A 22,280-nucleotide genomic window follows, 5' to 3' on the forward strand; every position below is an offset into this window, starting at 1 on the left:
CAAAAATTAGAGGACTATGGACTAATGTTAAAACAAATTCCTATCAAATGTGACAATTCTAGTGCCATTAATCTCACCAAAAATCCCATACATCACTCCACAACCAAACATATAGAGATAAGGCACCATTTTATTATAAACCATGTCCAAGAAAAAGATATTATTCTTGAATATGTAAGTACACAAAATAAATTGGCTGATATTTTTATCAAACCACTTGATAGATAACAATTTTGGAAGACAATAAGTAAACTAGGTTTCATGAACATACTTTAGATGAAACATATGTCAATATTGGTTATTTGTTATGTATATCAATATGAACAAATGTGATTGATAATGAAAATGTCTTATATGCTATTCATATTGTGAGAAATATGAAACTTGGATACCATGTAGATGATGATATAATTTTCTTTTTGATTTTTGTGTTGTTAATTTTTATGTTTTTGAAATATTAATACACATATCATACATGTGGTTCATGCATTCATTAAATAAACTGTGAATATATATAGTCATCCAACTTTATAAGTGTACAAAGGTTATTTATATAGGAGAAAACCTTGAATTTCAAAAAAATTCAATATTTTGATTTGAAAATTACACTTGCACTCGTCTAAAATAATGTTTCAAGAGTTTTCAAACAAAAATTTCAACTCATTTTTATTTAAAAGCCATTTATGGACCTTTTCACAAGTTTTTTGAAGTCAAAAATCTAGTTTTTCGAGCTACAACAATGTAAGTATCATTACTTAACTCAATGTATCAATACATGCAAGAAAAAGTATCGATACTCTTATAAATATATTGATACTTTTGTCAAATAGCCAAAATAAAAATTTCCTTATGAATGTATCAATACATGTCAAAATGTATCAATACATGTTGGGGTTAAAATGGTCTAATACTCGCAAAACCGTGACTCTAAAACTCAATATCTTTCAACCCTCAACATCAAAAGTGAAAATCTTTTTGATTTTTCGTTGATTAAAAACTTTCTCTTCATATTTACTCAACAAGACACTAAATTTGACTCACAAAATCTCACATTTTCATCAAAATCCCTTTTCTCCTCTTTCAAAACCCTCACTTTCAAAATATTCAATTAATCTCTATTCTCTTGAGTTTTGTGGAAATTTCTCTAATCATTCACTGTTTCTCAACCCCACAAACATTTCTACCGATTTAGTTTTCACCAAAATCACCAAAATTAAAAATTTCCAAAATGGCCTCTAAGTCTAAAAGACTCAAGACCCTTGCTTTAAAGGAATCTAGTGGCACTGTAGGTTCTAGGTCATCCTACTAACCAAGAGAGGACTTCTCATTATGCTGTAGCTGCACTTATCCTTCGTATGAGAAGAAATTTTAGAAAGACTTTGAAAAATGTAAGGTAATACCTAGTCGAGTAATTGACTTTACCTATCTTGAGTCCATTGAATTTCCTTATATTAAAAATCTTAGGCACCTAGGTTAGCTGAATTATTTGAAGATGAATAGTAAATTTTATGAGATCTTAGTTAGGGTCTTTTACTTCAATGCCACAACCAAGTTCCAAGATTGTAGTGATGGCCATGAAGTTGGTCAAAATAACAAATTTGTCACCTGTGTTATGGGAAAACAAATTGTGGTGTCTGGTCATATACTTGATCAAATTTTACATTTTCATGTTAACCAATGGTAAATTGACTGAGGAAGTCCTAAACATAGTTTACATTTACCCTTTTTTAAGTGCAAAAGGTATAAACAGTGTTATAAAATTGTATTTCTTTTACCGTATCCTCCCTTTTATTGTGTCTCACACCCTTAAGCCCCATGGTACCAACTGCTTAACTGTCATAAGTGATGACCTTTGGTTCATATACCATATCAAAAACAACCACTATATTGACCTCATAAAGTGATGGATGGCTTACTTAAAATCATAACTAAAGCTAAGAAACCCTTTTTTTATGGCATAGTCATTAATGAGCTCATCAATTCTCATCACTTTCATACTAGGTGTGAACCTCCAAAGTCTTATCCCATACATGTCACACTCAATCAACACACTATCAAAATCTAGGCTTTGAGCTCAAGAACAATGAATGGGTTAGGAAAAGAACCGTTGATGAACCCGTAGAGGAAAAAGATTAGAAGCAAGATGAGGCTCAAACCCATGGTGAACTTAGTGCAGAACCTAGCTTTAGTCATTCCTTAACCACTAACTTTGATGTAGAGTAAACCTTTGTTAGGTTAATGAATTATATGGAATCCAAGGACTCTTGATTGAAGGCTCAAATGGACACTTTGGAGGCACAAAATAGAAAGTTTCTAAAGCATCAAAATGCCTTTGAGGAAAAATTCCGTTCCTGCTTTTCCACCCCTGTCTTGAAATCTTCATGGGAAACATTTCTTTGTTTTCAATCCTGCATTACATTTCTAGTTGGATGGCTGCTGCCTTGCATACATTTTCTCACATTTTGTATCGAATTTTTGACTTTGATGTAATCTTTTACTTTGCTTGGATGTTTAAGCTTCTAGTTGTTCAGATATTATTTAGATACTTTAACTTTTGATGGTTTATTTCTAAATAGTAATATTTTTTATACAAGTGACATGTTAATGTTTACCCTTTGATGTAATCATGTTGCTATCTCTCACCATTGACTACGAATGACATTTTTTAAGAATCAACCAACCTTCGAATTAATCCTTCACATTGATAATATTTGTCATAGTTTTGAAATGCTAAACACTTCTTCTTAGAAGTTCCTTTCTTATTTCTTTTTTGATATAACAAAAAGTGGGAAAGATGTTTGGACCAAATTTTGCAAAATATTTCAAACATTTTCATACTTGAAGCCATGGGTAAAGCATTCAACAATTTATTTTCAAAGCATGCTTAAGTTAAGGGGGACCAAGAACTCCCATTCCAGCACTAATACTCAAGTACAACTAGAGGTTTCGATGCCGAGTCTGACTGCTCCAATTAGAACCCCCACTCCGAATGTTGTTTTATGTCCAACAGCTTGTTGCAGGCTAAAGGCCGAGGGTTGAGTCTCGGCTTGCTGACTCTAACTCATCAAAACCAATGGATACTTCTACATCCTCTCAGAAGAAGGTAATTTCCTCTGCTTCAATTTACATCATTAATTATATGCAGATAATTTAATTAATTAATTTATTCACTTCACTAACAATAAGTTCATTTTGTATTACTTTTGAGGTGACTGGTGTTACTCTAACGATTACGTTGATTATCAAAAGTAACTTCAGTGGACCTTGGCCGACATGGAGGCAGGTTCCTCAGGAGCATAAGGATAACATGTAGCGTAAATTTGAGGTAACGTAAAGATATAGTAGTATGTATATCTATTATAATTTTTTGTACTAATATATATTTTTCTTAGATGTAAGAGTCTTTTAGATGGCTACTGCAAATGCAACGAAGGTCCAATCCATATGGGAGAAAATTTGTAAGGTCCGCCTCAAGGATCTATTAGTGAATGAGCACAACAAGGCCAAGATGGATTGTCACAGCCTAATTCCCAGGCCATGACCAGCGCATGGGCCCAATGGGTATAGCCCACTAAGCCCAAGCAAGCATTTTTGTATGATCATGTTCATCATTTTATCCATCACTTTAAATGTTATATTTCGTGATTCTCAAGTATGATTATTTCAACAATTTAACATGACAGTCAACTACTTACATTTATATTATCCAAAATAATGTCATCTATTGCCAACTCATAGTGGCAACGTTAATCAAAATAAACATATATTGTTTACGACATGTATCTTAGTGATTTACATCACATGTACGTATACACAGGCAAAAAGACTCATTGACTTTCAGCGGAGTGACCTTGGGTGAAGGTACAGCTACTGAATGCCATGGTACCTACTAAAAGGTGAAGGTCAGTGGATGCCTCAGTCTAGGTCTCAACTACCTCTGAATCTGAAAAACATGAAGTTGAAAGAGTGAGTATAAACCCAGTGAGTGAACATTGGAAGGGAACAAGAATTAATACGGGAAGTTTTAGAAAACATAATGCACTTGTGTTGACAACAATGCAATTTAGCTCAATTTCTTATTAAAACCTCTTAATTCAACTTTTGATCATTTAGTGCCTTAGTATTGAAAGATCCATGATCCATAAAGAAGTTAAAGGTGAAAGTACAGTAGGGTTTAAGCAAGGCAAGCATAGCAGAGCGAATCTTGCTATAGTGAAAAGGCATTCTCGTTGCAGCAAACTTCAAGGCAAATTTTTGAATCAACAACCCGAGAGTTTTTCGCTGCAGCGAGAATGAATTTCGCTGCAGTGAAAACCAGGGCAAGTATTTTACCCAACTACCCGAGAGTTTCTCGCTGCAGCGAAAATGTAGGCTAGCCAAGCCCCACCAACACTCGAGAGTTTCTCGCTGAAGGGAGAATGAATTTCTCTGCAACGACAAAAAGGGCAAATAAAATTAAAAGAATTATTGTCACAACGAAAATCAATTTTTACTGTAGTGAAAAATTAATTGGAAAGTATTTGTCAAATTTTAACATTCAATATTCAATGCAAACACATAATATTTCCCTAACCTCTCTTTGGTATGGGTATACATGTATACAACTCCCATTTCACCAGCTCATGTGCACTCCCACACCGCACATAGCTAGAATCATCCTATGCACTCCCACACTGCACAAGGCAATATCATCATCGTGTGCACTCCTACATCGCACATAGCATATATCATTAGTGTGTGCACTCACACAACACACCATTATCACCGTCATGTGCACTCCTACCCTGTACATAGCATATATCATCAGTGTGTTCACTCACACAGCACACCACTATCACCGTCATGTGCACTCCTACACCGCACATAGCATATATCATCAGTGTGTGCACTCACACATCACACCACTATCACCGTCATGTGCACTCCCACACTGCACACGCACGGTTACAATTATCACCCAATAGTGCCATTCAATGCATAACATACACATCAACATAATGTAGAAACACATGAGTTCATCACATTCATATTTCACAACATAAAAACGTTTCATCAAAGGCTTGTTCCCATGCAAATTTTAAAGAAAAACCAATAAAATATTTCAAGTGGTTCAATCGAGCATATAATCATTTATTCCAAAACATTTTAATGCAAGTTCACTCACTTGTCTTTGTTGATTCTTTAATCGACTCCGACTTCCACTAATGCTCCAAGTGGAGATGTAGGGTCTTGTTGGAACCTATCACACACAATAGCATAACACCAACTCAATTGACATGAATATTATTCCAAAAGCTATTTTCCTAAATCAAGTTTTGCTAGTTATTCCTAACTAGCTTCCAATTACCATTTGACTAGTCTTTAGTTTACCCTACTCTAGTCACACTAAGAATAAACAAACAACCCTCAACAATAAAACAACCCACAACTCTAATTATTGGCCATCATCAACAACTTAAAATCAAACCTAACTCACTACTCACCTTGGTGGTTTTGTAGTTGAATTCCTTTCCAAGGGTTTGTCAAGCTATTATAGAAAACTCTCTCTCTCTCTCTCTCTCTCTCTCTCTCTCTCTCTCTCTCTCTCTCTCTCTCTCTCTCTCTCTCTCTCTCTAAAATGTCTAGCTAGTGAGAGAAAGTATTGAGAAAAGACTTTTGAGGGTTTTTGAAGTATAGAAGTGAAAGAGCATGAAAAATCCTATGACAAGGTGTATAAAAACATAAGGTTTGGGGTTACCATGAAAAAATCATGGAGATTTCAAGGGAGGCTTCCATGGAAGGTGGAAAACGTGAAATGGGGAGGAGAAATGGAAGGAAGAAGAAGCTGCTGAAAGTGAGGAGAAGGTGCTGGAAAAATGAGATATTTATACTTGGATTGACTAAAGTTCCACTTATTTACAAAAATGCCATTGCATAGTTGACTTTGCCTTCTTCTTCCCTTTAGCTCAAACTTTTTACTCTTTTAACACTGAGAAAAGGTCCACAATAGATTAAAGGTACTCAAGTTCATGAAAACTTAAAAATTTAGACTCGATGTCCAAAATAACCATTTTACCCCTACTGTAGAAATTATCATTATTTCTATTTTCTTCATTTATTTCATTGTTATATACATCATTCATTCATTCCTTAGGCCTTAATAATGTTAGAAGAACCCACTTCTAGGAGCTCACCAAGAAAATGGCAAAATTACCCTTAATATGTGTCAACGTGTCTACCTCAATCACATGTCTATGAAGGTTGAGGTTTCACATGGATACAGGCGACCTCAACGTTAATCTTCTATAGACGAAAAGTAAGGCGTGACCTTGGGTCACTGTTGAGGTATGGGATTAACTAGTTCATAAAGTATGGTCCACGCCCGAGTGGCAGTCATGCTCACAAAGGTCAAGTAGAATCGCCAAATAGAGAAAAACGGTTGCATTTCAAAACATACAGGCGGTTCCTTACTTTTCGCCTTACACTAAAAGAGAATGGTATGTGGTTTTATTTTAATACGACAAAAACCATTCACTTTAAAAATACAATTCTTTATGTTGTTGACGATTATGATACTATGTAATGATGTGTTTTTTATTCTTATTCTCTTTTTATGATTACAGTATGAAGAAAAGAAGCACCAGATGACGTACTTCGAGCTCTTCGAACACACTCATAAGCAACAAAAAGGTATCGGAGAATTTGTGGACAACAGGTCCAAAACTATTTTTGTAAGTAATAGGTGTGTTTATATATATTTTTTTCGATATATATGTTACTTATCAATTAAATGAATTAATAATTTGAATTGCTTTCAATTTGTAGGAATTACATGCTTCCACTTTATTACATAAGTATGGTGATGAGTCGTCAATCTAATCAAAGTTTGATCTTGAGGTAAGGACCAAGGCCATTTGAGGGCCCAATAGCACTTGAGCCCACATCTATGGATTTGGCACCAGAGTCTTTACTTTGAGACTTCTATCCCCAACCGTGACGTTTAAGTCTACTTGTAGTCTTGATGCTACACGACCTCTTTTGCCTCTTACGCTTAAGCTTGAGAGATATCAATAATTAGTTAGTAACGTCAGTACCTTGATGGCATTGATGGGCAAAATTAATTACTTGTTAGAGGTCATTGCAACAAGGTTACCACCTTCAGACACCTCTGAGTCTTCCTCATCATAACGATCAAGTTTGCTGTATCCACCACAATAGTAGCAACATTGTAGTACCTCGTATTTTGATACAGTGGCTAATAAAGTTTATGGATGTCAATTGAGGTTAATTACCGAGTTAAAAAGGGTAATTCAGAAGTTAACCTGTGAAATCTCGATCTCCATGGGCACATAACTAGAAGTAGATGCGATAATGCAGACCAAGGGTAATTTCATAATTTCTCTTGGTGAGCTCTTACGAGTGGGTTTTCTTGATGCTATTAAGGTCTAAATAGGCCTAGGGAAGGAATAAATGATGTTTATGATGGTAAATAAATGCAGAAGATAAAAATAATGATAATTTCCACGATATGGGCAAAATGGTCATTTTGCATCTCGAGTCTAAATTCTTATGTTTTTGTGAACCCGAGTATTTCTAGACTATTATGGACCTTGCCCTAGTGTTAAAAGAGTAAAAGGTTGCACAAAGGATGAAAGGAAGAGAAAGTCACCATGTTAAGGGTATTTTGGTAATTTAAGTGAGAAATGGATAAACTTTAGATATAAATATCTAAAGCTCCAGCAATTTTCAGTAGTTTTTAGCCATTTTTTCTTCCTTCCCATCTCACGTTTCTTCATCTCCATGGGAGCCTCCCATGAAGCTTCCATAACTTTCTCTCTCTAACTTCAATTTTCATGCTTTTGAGCACTTCTTCATGGAACCTTTTATTCTTTTTCACTCTCTCACCTTAAAACCCTTAAAAAGTCTTTGTTCAGCACTTTCTCTCACTAGTTGAAAATTTTAGAGAAAGAGAGAGTGTGTGTGTGTAAAACCCGACCCTATAAACACATGTCATGACATACATGCACTGAGTAGCATGTTATTATGCTAGAAAAGTCCTAAGAATAGACGAAACCCGATATTGTACCTAATGATACACTTGAGTTGATTTAACCTCGAACTAGTTCAAATAAGAATCGTAGGATGAAATTTAATATTTTACAGTCCAAAAATGACTAAGAATGATTGTTCGGAGTTCGAGAGTTCATTTGGGGAAAAATTGAAAATTTTGATGTTATAGGGGCAAAATCGTCATTTTGCCACCTAAGATAATAATTTGATCATGGAGTAAAATTTTTGACCAAGATTAACTATTTGGAGTATAATTTAATGATAGGAAGTGAAAATTTTCAATTCCGACAATTTTTGAAACATAGGGGCAAAACGGTAATTTTGTCGTCCTGAGGTAAAAACCGTAATTTTCACCACCCAAAACTTGTCAAAATTATAGGATTTATTTATTTTTGGTATGAATAACTATGGTATTTGAAGTGGTGAAAAATAGAAGTTTAATGGATGAAATTTTAAAAACGGGCCAATGAGAAAGTGACACATAGCACTTTTTAATGATTTAATATTATTTTAATGAAAAGTCAGCCCATTTAAACCCCATATTAAGTGATGGCCGGCCATAAGGAGAGAACAAGAGAGAAAATAGAGAGGAAAGGAAGAAAAGAGAAAAACCAAAGGAAAACTAAAAAATTCAAAGGGAAAATTACGCTTTTTGTCCGTTTACGCGTCTAACGGTGAGATTTTTTGACTTTAGTTTGATTTCTACCTTTCTTTTGCCTTTGTTTCCATTTAGCATGCTTGAGGAGAGAGATCAAAAAGTGAAACCAAGGGCTGGCCGAAATTTAAGGGGGAGGATTTTGGAATTTTTAGGTTTTGATTCTTAGTTAAATTGGTAGTTTTAGTTAGTTAAATGTGTATAGAAATTAAATTGGGCAAGAAAGCATGAAATTTTCACAATACCCACCCTTTGCTGAATGTTCAATGATGTACAATGATGATGAACTGATTTTTATTCTAAGAGAAATAAAGAGAAAATGATGAAAAATGGTTAAATGTGATAGAAAAACAAAGTGGAAGATTTACCGAATTAATGTCCCATTTTTGGCCGAATTTTCCAAGGAGGAAAGTGAGCTGATTTTGGTGATTTTAGTGAGTTATTGGCTGATATTTAATGGTTAGAAATGTTGGAGAGAAAATGAGACAATTTAGAGCTAAATTGGAGCGCGTTAGCAATTTATCGGGTAAAGTGTCAAAAATAGGTTAATACTGCGTTTAAGCCGTTTTAGGCTATTGCATTTCATACCATGCATTAGTATAGGATTTAAGTCAATTATATAGTGATTTAGCATCAATGTGGTAAATTGTGAAATTTTTGCAATGTGTCTAGGAGGAGAGCCTTCTGGTAAAGGCAAGGAAGTTGTACCCGACGAACAATGATCGGGGCACCTAAAAAGCAATTAGTTTGTACAAACGGTGAGTAAACCTATTATTATTGTAAATTATCTAGAGTTTATTTTTAAATGCTCTTCATGGATTTTATGAAACTAAAATGAGATTAAAATGAGATTTTTGATGTTTTAGAAATAAATGTGACAAATAAAAATATATTGTATTGATTATGAAATTGAGTAATTGGAGACTGTCAATTATTTTGAAATATATATTTTCCTATGAATGGCTTATGATATATGAGTATATGTAACTATATGTTATAATTGCATTGATAATTTATGTAAGCTGTCTTTTACTATGCAAGCTGGGTAAATAAATAAAAGTCACGCTATACTGTCGAAATTTTATTAAAATTGGTTGGTTTAGTCACTACAGTGACAGGTTTCCGTGGACTGCCTATTAGAGGGGCACGGTAAATCCTGTTATATAGTTACTCCAGTTGTAGAGGCGAGGAGGGTAACTCCCGGGGTAGTGTTAGAGCTCACTTCACGTCGAACCCCCACATGAATGTGTAACTCGGCCAACGCCAAGGAACGGCTTGTTTTCAAAACTAACATGTGTTTAACATGTAAATATCTTAACAACCTTGGCGAACTCGGTTAGATGCCTCGGTCAAGCTATCCCCGAGGACTAGTTTTGGCTTGAGCCTTGTTTTTAATAAATGTCAGAAGCCTTAACAACTATTTTGGTAAATTACAAATATTTTATGGTTTAAGAAATAAATTGAAAACCTTATGAAATTGGTTGTAATTTGTTGTTTAAACTTGCCTCCATTTTACTCGCCTTTAGATATTTATGATAATGTCTGTTTACTCAGTGAGATTGTAAAATCTCACCCACCTCCTTTCCAAATATTTCAGGCCTGTGGTAGCTTGTAGATACCCGATTTTGTCGAGGATTCCAGTTGACCCCTTTATCACACAGACAGTAGGTTACTATCACCAACACTTGGTGTATTTATGGGCCACTTGTCATTGTAATTATTATTGTACATTATAACTTTGTAAATTATTGTATGTATGAATTTAGTTTACTTCTAAGTTACAAAAGATTACTTACATCTATTTCTATAAATATTGTTTTATATAAAAATGCTATATTTTTGTCTTTTGATTTACTTGAGTCGAAAACGACTGAAAATTGTTTAAAACTTATATATAAGCCTTGCGGGGTTCCGATTGGTATTCCGGGTAATGAGTATCAATCGGGATGTCGCGACAGTTGTCATGGGCCCGAGGGAGGTTCCGGGTCGTGACAGAGAGACTTTCCATGATAGCTTGAGTATTCTTGAAAAGGAGTTCAACTACAAATCCACTAAGGTGAGTAATGAATGAGGATTGATTTTAGATTGTTGATAATGCCTAGTAATTGGAGTTGTGAGTTGTTTTATTATTGAGGTTTGTTTATTTATTTCTAGAGTTACTAGAGTAGAAAGAATAGATAGCCATTTAATGGCAATTAGAAGCTAGTTAGGAATAACTAGTGGAACTTGATTTAGGAAAAAGCTTTTGGAATTATATTAATGCCAATTTGGGTTTGTTGTGATGTTGTGTGTGACAATAGGTTCCAATGAGACCTCACATGTTCACTTGAAGCAATAATCAAGTTAGAGTCAATTAAAGATTCAACAAATATCGGTGAGTGAACTTGCATCAAAGTGTTTTTGGAAAATACATATGTGTTGGGATGAAGTATTTAAATGATTTTACTTGGCTTTTTATTAAATTATGCATGGGAACAAGCCCTTGATAAATTGTCTCTATGTTGTGACATGTGGCTGTTATGGATTCATGTACCATTACATTATGTTGGTATATATATGTATATATATATATATATATATATATATAGGTTGTGTAATGATATTGACCCGGCTATGTGCGAGTAGGAGTGCGCATAAGCCGATGATGACCCGACTATGTGCGAGTGGGAGTGTGTATAAGCCAATGATGACCCAGCCATGTGCTAGTGGGGAGTGCATATGAGCTAATGATGATGGGAGGGTGTGCATGATGATGGATATATATATATATATATATATATATATATATATATATATATATATATATATATACATAGATATGTGTGTTATAGAAAGTTTATGAAAATAATTGTGATTGTGTTGTGTGTTGGTATTGTTAATTGCTCTAAAAATTACTTTTCATTTCAACAAGAAAAGGGCTTTTGATGTAACAAGACCCATTTCACTCAAAATGCTCTGTTTCTGGCTGCAGCGAGATTCATTTTCGCTACAGCGAGAAACTCTCGGGTTTTGGAAGTCACACTGGCCTGATTCTCACTGCAGCGAGAAACTCTTGAGTGCTAATGTAGTACTTTTATTTTGATAAAGATTTTGACCACATTCCCATTTGAACTGGGAAAAGTGGTAAATATAAAAATTGTAGCCCTACCTCTTAGCTTTCTAATGGTTTAAAAATCAGGTCAATTGGACTTCTGTAGTGGGAGATATGATAGAAAAACTGAAATATATACAAACTGAAACTGTTTCTCGCTGAGCGAGAAACTTGCTGCCATGCTTGCTACCTTGCTTGATTTTGACCTATTTTCACCTATTTAACTTCATGGATTGATCATGGATTTTTGCAACACTATGAGGTTATTGATAAAAGTTTGAAATGAGGGTTTTTAGTAAGAAATTAAATCAATTGCATTGTTTTGGAAACAAGTGCATCATGATTTCCAAATTCCTTCTATCGAGTGCGTGTTCCCTTCTTATGTTCACTCACTGAGTTTTATACTCACGTTTTTAAACTTCATGTTTTCAGATTTGGAAGACAATTGGGACCTAGATTGAGTGTCCACATATGCTCGCCCTCTTGATAGGTACTATGGCATCTCAGTAGCTGTACCTTCACCCACGGTCACTCTTGAGTGGCCCTCTTGACCCCTCTATCACACAAACAGTAGGTTACTATCACCAACACTTGGTGTATTTATGGGCCACTTGTCATTATAATTATTATTGTACATTATAACTTTGTAAATTATTGTATGTATGAATTTATTTTACTTCTAAGTTACAAAAGATTACTTACACCTGTTTTTATAAATATTGTTTTATATAAAAATGCTATATTTTTATCTTTTGATTTACTTGAGCTAGAAACGACTGAAAATTGTTTAAAACTGATATATAAGCCTTGCGGGATTCCGATTGGTATTCCGGATAATGAGTATCAATTGGGACATCACGACGGTTGTCATGGGCCTGAGGGAGGTTCCGGGTCGTGACAGAGAGACTTTCCATGATAGCTTGAGTATTCTTGAAAAGGAATTCAACTACAAATCCACTAAGGTGAGTAATGAATGAGGATTGATTTTAGGTTGTTGATAATGCCTAGTAATTGGAGTTATGAGTTGTTTTATTATTAAGGTTTGTTTATTTATTTCTAGAGTTACTAGAGTAGAAAGAATAGAAAGCCATTTAATGGCAATTGGAAGCTAGTTAGGAATAACTAGTGGAACTTGATTTAGGAAAAAGCTTTTGGAATTATATTAATGCCAATTTGGGTTTGTTATGATGTTGTGTGTGACAATAGGTTCCAATGAGACCTCACATGTCCATTTGAAGCAATAATCAAGTTAGAGTTAATTAAAGATTCAACAAATATCGGTGAGTGAACTTGCATCAAAGTGTTTTTGGGAAATACATATGTGTTGGGATAAAGTATTTAAATGATTTTACTTGGATTTTTATTAAATTATGCATGGGAACAAGCCCTTGATAAATTGTCTCTATGTTGTGACATGTGGCTGTTATGGATTCATGTACCATTACATTATGTTGGTATATATATATATATATATATATATATATACATACATAGATATGTGTGTTATAGAAAGTTTATGAAAATAATTGTGATTGTGTTGTGTGTTGGTATTGTTAATTGCTCTAAAAATTACTTTTCATTTCAACAAGAAAAGGGCTTTTGATGTAACAAGACCCATTTCACTCAAAATGCTCTGTTTCTGGCTGCAGCGAGATTCATTTTCGCTACAGCGAGAAACTCTCGGGTTTTGGAAGTCACACTGGCCTGATTCTCACTGCAGCGAGAAACTCTTGAGTGCTAATGTAGTACTTTTATTTTGATAAAGATTTTGACCACATTCCCATTTGAACTGGGAAAAGTGGTAAATATAAAAATTGTAGCCCTACCTCTTAGCTTTCTAATGGTTTAAAAATCAGGTCAATTGGACTTCTGTAGTGGGAGATATGATAGAAAAACTGAAATATATACAAACTGAAACTGTTTCTCGCTGAGCGAGAAACTTGCTGCCATGCTTGCTACCTTGCTTGATTTTGACCTATTTTCACCTATTTAACTTCATGGATTGATCATGGATTTTTGCAACACTATGAGGTTATTGATAAAAGTTTGAAATGAGGGTTTTTAGTAAGAAATTAAATCAATTGCATTGTTTTGGAAACAAGTGCATCATGATTTCCAAATTCCTTCTATCGAGTGCGTGTTCCCTTCTTATGTTCACTCACTGAGTTTTATACTCACGTTTTTAAACTTCATGTTTTCAGATTTGGAAGACAATTGGGACCTAGATTGAGTGTCCACATATGCTCGCCCTCTTGATAGGTACTATGGCATCTCAGTAGCTGTACCTTCACCCACGGTCACTCTTGAGTGGCCCTCTTGACCCCTCTATCACACAAACAGTAGGTTACTATCACCAACACTTGGTGTATTTATGGGCCACTTGTCATTGTAATTATTATTGTACATTATAACTTTGTAAATTATTGTATGTATGAATTTATTTTACTTCTAAGTTACAAAAGATTACTTACACCTGTTTTTATAAATATTGTTTTATATAAAAATGCTATATTTTTATCTTTTGATTTACTTGAGCTAGAAACGACTGAAAATTGTTTAAAACTGATATATAAGCCTTGCGGGATTCCGATTGGTATTCCGGATAATGAGTATCAATTGGGACATCACGACGGTTGTCATGGGCCTGAGGGAGGTTCCGGGTCGTGACAGAGAGACTTTCCATGATAGCTTGAGTATTCTTGAAAAGGAATTCAACTACAAATCCACTAAGGTGAGTAATGAATGAGGATTGATTTTAGGTTGTTGATAATGCCTAGTAATTGGAGTTATGAGTTGTTTTATTATTAAGGTTTGTTTATTTATTTCTAGAGTTACTAGAGTAGAAAGAATAGAAAGCCATTTAATGGCAATTGGAAGCTAGTTAGGAATAACTAGTGGAACTTGATTTAGGAAAAAGCTTTTGGAATTATATTAATGCCAATTTGGGTTTGTTATGATGTTGTGTGTGACAATAGGTTCCAATGAGACCTCACATGTCCATTTGAAGCAATAATCAAGTTAGAGTTAATTAAAGATTCAACAAATATCGGTGAGTGAACTTGCATCAAAGTGTTTTTGGGAAATACATATGTGTTGGGATAAAGTATTTAAATGATTTTACTTGGATTTTTATTAAATTATGCATGGGAACAAGCCCTTGATAAATTGTCTCTATGTTGTGACATGTGGCTGTTATGGATTCATGTACCATTACATTATGTTGGTATATATATATATATATATATATGTTGTGTAATGATATTGACTCGGCTATGTGCGAGTAGGAGTGCGCATAAGCCGATGATGACTCGACTATGTGAGAGTGGGAGTGTGTATAAGCCGATGATGACCCAGCCATGTGCTAGTGGGGAGTGCATATGAGCTGATGATGATGGGAGGGTGTGCATGATGATGGATATATATATATATATATATATATATATACATACATACATAGATATGTGTGTTATAGAAAGTTTATGAAAATAATTGTGATTGTGTTGTGTGTTGGCATTGTTAATTGCTCCAAAAATTACTTTTCATTTCAACAAGAAAAGGGCTTTTAATGTAACAAGACCCATTTCACTCAAAATGCTCTGTTTCTAGTTGCAGCGAGATTCATTTTCTCTACAGCGAGAAACTCTCGGGTTTTGGAGGTCACACTGGCCTGATTCTCACTACAGTGAGAAACTCTCGAGTGCTAGTGCAGTACTTTTATTTTGATGAAGATTTTGACCACATTCCCATATGAATTGGGAAAAGTGTAAATATAAAAATTGTAGCCCTACCTCTTAGCTTTCTAATGGTTTAAAAATCAGGTCAATTGTACTTCTGTAGTGGGAGATATGATAGAAAAACTAAAATATATACAAACTGAGACTGTTTCTCGCTGTAGCGAGAAACTTGCTGCCATGCTTGCTACCTTGCTTGATTTTGACTTATTTTCACCTATTTAACTTCATGGATTGATCATGGGTTTTTGCAACACTATGAGGTTATTGATAAAAGTTTGAAATGAGGGGTTTTTAGTAAGAAATTAAATCAATTGCATTGTTTTTGAAACAAGTGCATCATGATTTCCAAATTCCTTCTATCAAGTGCTTGTTCCCTTCTTATGTTCACTCACTGAGTTTTATACTCACGTTTTTAAACTTCATGTTTTCAGATTTGGAAGACAGTTGGGACCTAGATTGAGTGTCCACGTATGCTCACATTTTTGATAGGTACTATGGCATCTCAGTAGCTGTACCTTCACCCACGGTCACTCCGTTGACAGTCAAGAGTCTTATGCTTGTGTACATGTATAAGTAATGAAGACCACTAAGATTCATGTTAAAAATCAAATATGTATATTTGATTATCGATGCCACTGTAAGGTGTCAAATGAGTGATACTATGTTAACATAATACAAATGTGAATATTGGATTGCTATAAAATGTTACTGAAATATTTTTAGTTCAGAATTTCAATACGTGGTTTTAGAAATGATGGTTAGGAATGATGATCGGGTTTACTAAAAAGGCTTGCTTGGGCTTAGTGGGCTATGCCCATTGGGCCTATGCGCCGATCATGGCCAGATATTTGGGTTGTGACACCCCCATCCCCTTAGTGAGCTTTGTATTAGATACTTATTTGGATTATTATCAGCTGTTTACACTGGATTTTTTTTATTAATTATGATTTGTATTGCATTTTCATATTTTTATATGCATATACGTTTGCTATATGTTTACTTTATCAATAACAGCATCATATAATAATTTTATTATGAACCGAAAAAAAATTAATTTCCCAAAAAAATCGGTTCTGCAATTATTATTGACAGAATTATGGATGGAATTCATCTATTACCAACAGAATTCATCAGTTACTAACGAAATTCATCCTTTACCGATGAAGTTCATTCGCAATATCAATGAATTTGAAGCTATTGTCGACAATTACTACTAGTGAGCTTCAAAGTCGGCTCTATTGGCTATCTGTCAACAAATTCGTCAATAAATACCAAAAAAATTACCAGCATCACTATTCCGTCAGTAAACACCGAAGGATTAAGATCTGTCAATAATGTCATTAACGGAATTCCCCTATTATCGACGATAAATTAACCAACAAATCCAAGCCTTTGTCGACGAAATATTCGATCAATAATTTATAGACGAAATATATTATCACCGACAAATTTGTCATTATTGACCCTAGTATATCTGACCAAAGATTGACGAAAATTTCTGTCGATAATGTAACAAACTAATGGAATCTTAACTATTACCAACAAAATTTTCTGTCGATAATGTCTTGATTTTTCTAGTGTCCTTTAATTTTGTGTTCACCAAAATCACATTCTTTGCAAAAAGAGTTTGAGTGCATTTAGTCTCTAAAATTTTAATTTTCAAATTCTTATTTGCTTATAAAATTGAAATTGCAAAAAAGTTTCAAAATTTCTAATTCACCCTCTCTTGAAAACTCACCACTATTTGAGCTCTAACTCTAACACAATAACAAATATATATTTTTTATATAAATATAATATATATATATAAGATTAAGTTCAATTTTTTGATCGATTTGGCCTGAAAATTTTCCTATCCAAAATTGATCGAATAAACCAATAAAACTAAAATTTTTGGATCGAAAAACCGATTGCACCAATCAAATTGAACCGTTTTACACAAATTTCATTTGGATAGGCTGGGTTATTGGGATCAACCCATATTTGCCAACCCTAGTCACATCAAAAAAAAAAACCCTAGTTACATCAAAGTTCTAATAAAAATTTGTTTTTTTGACTCTTTTTGTTGGCTCAATCAAAAAATAATCAATTGAAATCAATTGAATTCGGTTTGATTTGTTCGATTTCGGTATTAATAGATTAAGAAAGATAATTTATTCAATTATCGTCATTGGTTTTCGATATTGAAAAGGTAGAATCGAATTGATTGAACATACAACTATTAATAATATATAAAATATTATTAATATTTTCAAAAATATATCTCAAAATATCCCTTATTCAAATCAAAATAATTGGTCGAGATAAGTCAATTATTGGTATTTCAATTTTTGATTATAATTCAGACGTTTTTATTATTTCTTGTGAAAATTCAATTAATTCAGTTTTCAAAATTTTAAGATCGAAGGAGCCAAAGACTCATCTTAAATAAATATATTTAGTATATATTTCTTCTTTGTAATGTGTTTTGTTTGGATGGAGTGGAGGGAATGGTCATAGGTTGAAACCGGTAGAGCCCCAAGCACAAAACACCAGAACCCTACAATAGGGGTTTGGTTGTAAAGGCCCTAGACCTTGGTCCGGAGTGCGCCTTGCTATTTTTTGCTGACTAATAAGGAATGTTAGGGACCATCGGATGGTGACACGCTTTACTTTGCTGCTGGTAAAAGGGTTGAATGCCATTGGCAATCTCAAAACCTGCACTTTTCATTTAGAATGTCTCTTATCTGCATTTAACTACAAAAACCTAAGGCTTCATCGACCCATCATATTCAAACAAAACTTACCAATCTTTTATTAATAATGGACAATTTTCATTCATAATGATCTTACAACTTACATAACTTAACCATCTTTTGCTCGGCTTGATTGCAACTCCAATTTGAACAAGGCAAGAAATGGATGATCAAGTTTCAATACCTCAAAGTAAAGAGTCTCTAATCTTCTCCAATCCCAATCTAAGATTAAAAGGATTCATGGCCCAACTGATGTTTGGAAAAGGAAACAGAAAATGCTGAAATAGAAAGGTAATTAAAGAAATTAATTTCTTCTGCTCTTTGTTAAAGTATATAGGGTGCCCATAACATTAAAAAAGGATTAGTATTATTTCTTTGCAAAGATAACGTTTGGTATAAAAAAAAGTGAAATCAGATTTTCTGTGCTCAATTAAATTACATTACAATATTATTTTACAACAAACCAATGTAATGCAAAATTAAAATAATCAAATTATGTTACGCTCTATAATATTATTAAAGATATGTTTACGTTTCAACTTTATTACTTTGTTCAAAACATTTTACAATGTTATAATTTATTTTTTTACATATAGATTTCAAAAAATATCTTTTTATTATTCTCAATACTATCAATAAAATTATCTTAAAAAAATAAAAATACAATATATGACATTAAAATTATTTTTAAAAAATAATATTATATAAAAATTAATAATAAAAAATATAAATATATTATACTTACATTTTAATAAATATATTTTATTTATATATTAAAATATTATAACTGTAATCATATTACTTACAAGCGAATTACCTTTATTCCCGTTCCCTTATATAATCTCAAACGCCAAATGTATGACATAAAAGGCGAAAGTTAAAGTTGACCATTCCGACATATCAGAGGCAATAAATAAACTTCGAGAAGAGACCATACTATACAAGCAAATCAAAATTGTCTGTTTTTTAAGGAGGTTTTAAATATTCTACTACTACTGTTAATAATAGGTGCATAATACAAAAAGATGGGAAAAAGCAAGTCAATTCACCATAATGACCTTTCCAACACACACTTTATTTATCTCTACACTACAGAGGTTAAGAAAAGAGACTAGACCTACTTGCCTCAATGCCTGTTATATTTTCTACAGGCTGCACAAAACCCAAAAGTTTATTTCACCTAGAGCTCCCTTATTCTCTATCATCATCATATTTTATGGCAAACCACTGGTTGCATGGAAGAGTGAAGAGAAAAGGTCAGTATGTCCAGTCCCTAGGCAACCCCATCTCCGCAGGAAGATGATAATAGCAATCCTCCTGCTTGGCAACAGTAACACCAACCCTTTTCATGGAGCTGACTTGACTCTCCTGCAATTGTCTATTTCTCACACCTGCCAAAGAGAATAAGCAAAATTTGAATCTTTTAAAACAACCCATTTAATAGAAATGTTGTAGCTAAAGAAAGGTTTTTCTTAGCAGCTACAGCTAGCAAGGAGATTAAAGTTTCAATAACTCGTGGGCTTTCCCCTCACCAACCTACAATAAATGTTTGGGTAAAATGGAATTCCTCTTTTCCTTTGAAGAACTAATATAGATTCATTCTGTTTGCTTCATTTCATATTAACATATCCATCAATGTACACAAAAAAAATACCCCTCTGTACTCCCTCCCGCTTTCACTTGGTTTTGAACAGCCTAATTTGTCCAGACTGTAAAAAGTAAAATACAGAGACCACATTTCTAGTAAGAATACCTCCTTTTATCTTTCATGCAAAGACCATATAACCATCTATATACCCTTTCATGCCAAAAGTATTTCATAAAACAAAGAAAATGAGAGGAGCTGCCTAGTAAAGAGATGGTACAGAATCAATTTATTACCTTTGCTATTTTGATTATCTGTAAAAAAAATAAAGCAACAAAAACTGCAGAAAACCCTATGCCTAAGTACCAAAAATAAAGAAAAACCAGAACCCGAAATAACAAATATCAGAAACCCTTACTACTGAAAACCAGTTCACCTCCAACGGCGAAGAACAAATGCTTTAACACAATACCAAAAAAAAAAAAGCAAATAAAAAAATTACTTTGTTTCTTCTTGTAATGAAAAGTAGTGCTGGCATTCAGGTCAGTGTTAACAGTGCGGGGATGAAAAACTCCAGTGCCTCCACATTCTCTCACCAAACCACCTCCTAACCCATACTTATTAGTATTAAAACCACTTGCTTGAAATGGAAAAACCCGGTTTTGAATGAGCCGGTTTTGTTGCCTTTGCAGAACCCTAGCCCTTGCTTCAACATAGCTCTCAACCTACAAAGAAAAATAAATGATGACAACCCATTATTTAACATCCCATCATTACTGCAAAAATAGTTAAAGCACTGAAAAGACCGTTCATAACTGTATTGAAACACCAAAACCAAAAGCTTTCACAAAAGGCTTTTCGTACCTGGGCTGGGGTTGGTTTCAAGAACTGAAATTCGTGAACCGGCTTAGTCCCGCCGAGAAATGGACCGGTTCTGAAACCGTATAAGCTTTGACCCCCTTTAAAACCACTGCCATTCATCGAACCGCAACAAACCGGTTCTTTAAGCCTCTGCAAAGAATTAAAACACACACACACACAACGAGAGAAACTAGACGAGGTTACTAACGGGCACAAAGGCATGCAAACCAAGAAACAACAAGTAAGGGGTAAAGAAAACAACCTCAAAGTTGGTAGCTTTAGGTAGCTTTTGCTGATGTTTAGGAAGAGAAAGGGAGGCAAAGCGAGGAGCTAAATCGTCCATGCAAGAGAAAGGGAGATGGTGGGGAAGGAGGGGCTTGAATTTGGAAGGGGCTTCGTTAAGGAAAATATCAGAAGGGAGCCACAGTTCACCATCATCCAAATTTGGAGGAGAGTTTGACAACTCATTTGCCATTGTTTTGGCTTCGTTCTGCAATGCGAATATATAAGAAGAAGAAAGTGAAGCGAATTTCAAGGGTCGGGAGCGGGCTTCCTTTTTGATTTCTAGGAAGAAGAAAAGAGGAGGGCTGGGGTGGGTGGCTCTGCGTTCAAAGTGACGTTACGGGTTCTCTTTAAAAAGGAGAGAGAATGGTTGATAGAGAAAGGGCATATATGTTAGGGCTTGTTTGTATTTTTTGAAATTATATTAAATATGTATATTACACTTAATAATTTTTTCTCTAAAGCTTCTAATCTCATACTTTTTTTGTTCAATTATTTACTTTATATTTAATTATTTAACTTAAAAAAATACATATATATTCCATTCAAAAAATCAAATATGTATTTCTCTTTTTTCAAATAAAAAAATCTTTTATCGATCTTATTGCTAATTCATATATTATCTTATCAGCTCAAAGTTTACTTAAATTAATAAATATGTAGTCCCTACAATGGATGCATCTAATCCAACAATAAGTTGATGGTTGGATTGATGAAATTTTGTTATATACAAAATGTGGTGTTTCAAATTATGAAAATATGAGATTTAAATTAAATTCTGAAAATAATGTGCAATTTACTCAAAGGATAGAATTAAGCAAACTAATTATTTCCTCTTTTAACATTCAAAATTAAAAATAAAATAAAAAACTAAAAATGAGCCCAAACAGGGAATTAGGTTGCTACTGGGATGAAATGACCGTACAGAGGTCACGTGACCAATTCGACACACGCCTAGCGAGTCAGGGCCGTATCGCTCGGTTCCCCTCTCCCTCCACCCCTCAGCCGTTTTGGCTCTGTGCGTTTTATCCATATCTTCCCCCCCACTCCCTCTCCCAACAACCGTGTGCCCACTCTCCACCTTCAACAAACACATGTCCATGTTGACACGTGCCTTACTTGGTGCAGGCTAGTACATGATCTTGCGTACGTGCGAGTGAAAATCGTGGAAAGGCTGAAATCTCGCCAGGGAGAAAATCGAAGCAAGGGGTGCTGATCTGCACTACAAATATTAGTCCGTCGTTTTCATTACACGTGTCGACTCACCATTCACTGGAGAGAGGTTGAG

The 22,280-nt window shown here is 34.1% G+C and overlaps 1 protein-coding gene across 1 annotated transcript; it reads right to left on the reverse strand.

Moving 5' to 3' along the window:
• Nucleotides 1–19,181: 19,181 nt before the first annotated feature.
• Nucleotides 19,182–21,302, reverse strand: EDA12 (embryo sac development arrest 12). Its single transcript, XM_018120848.2, has 4 exons — nt 20,973–21,302; nt 20,714–20,860; nt 20,352–20,574; nt 19,182–19,655 (listed from the first exon to the last, which is right to left on the reverse strand). Exons 1-4 carry the CDS (start codon nt 21,183–21,185, stop codon nt 19,522–19,524), a joined length of 717 nt encoding a protein of 238 aa, XP_017976337.2. The 5' UTR covers nt 21,186–21,302; the 3' UTR covers nt 19,182–19,521.
• Nucleotides 21,303–22,280: the final 978 nt, after the last annotated feature.

Source organism: Theobroma cacao, chromosome 5 (genome assembly GCF_053813885.1).
Source record: "Theobroma cacao isolate CCN51 chromosome 5, ASM5381388v1, whole genome shotgun sequence".
NCBI classification, from domain to species: Eukaryota; Viridiplantae; Streptophyta; class Magnoliopsida; order Malvales; family Malvaceae; genus Theobroma; species Theobroma cacao.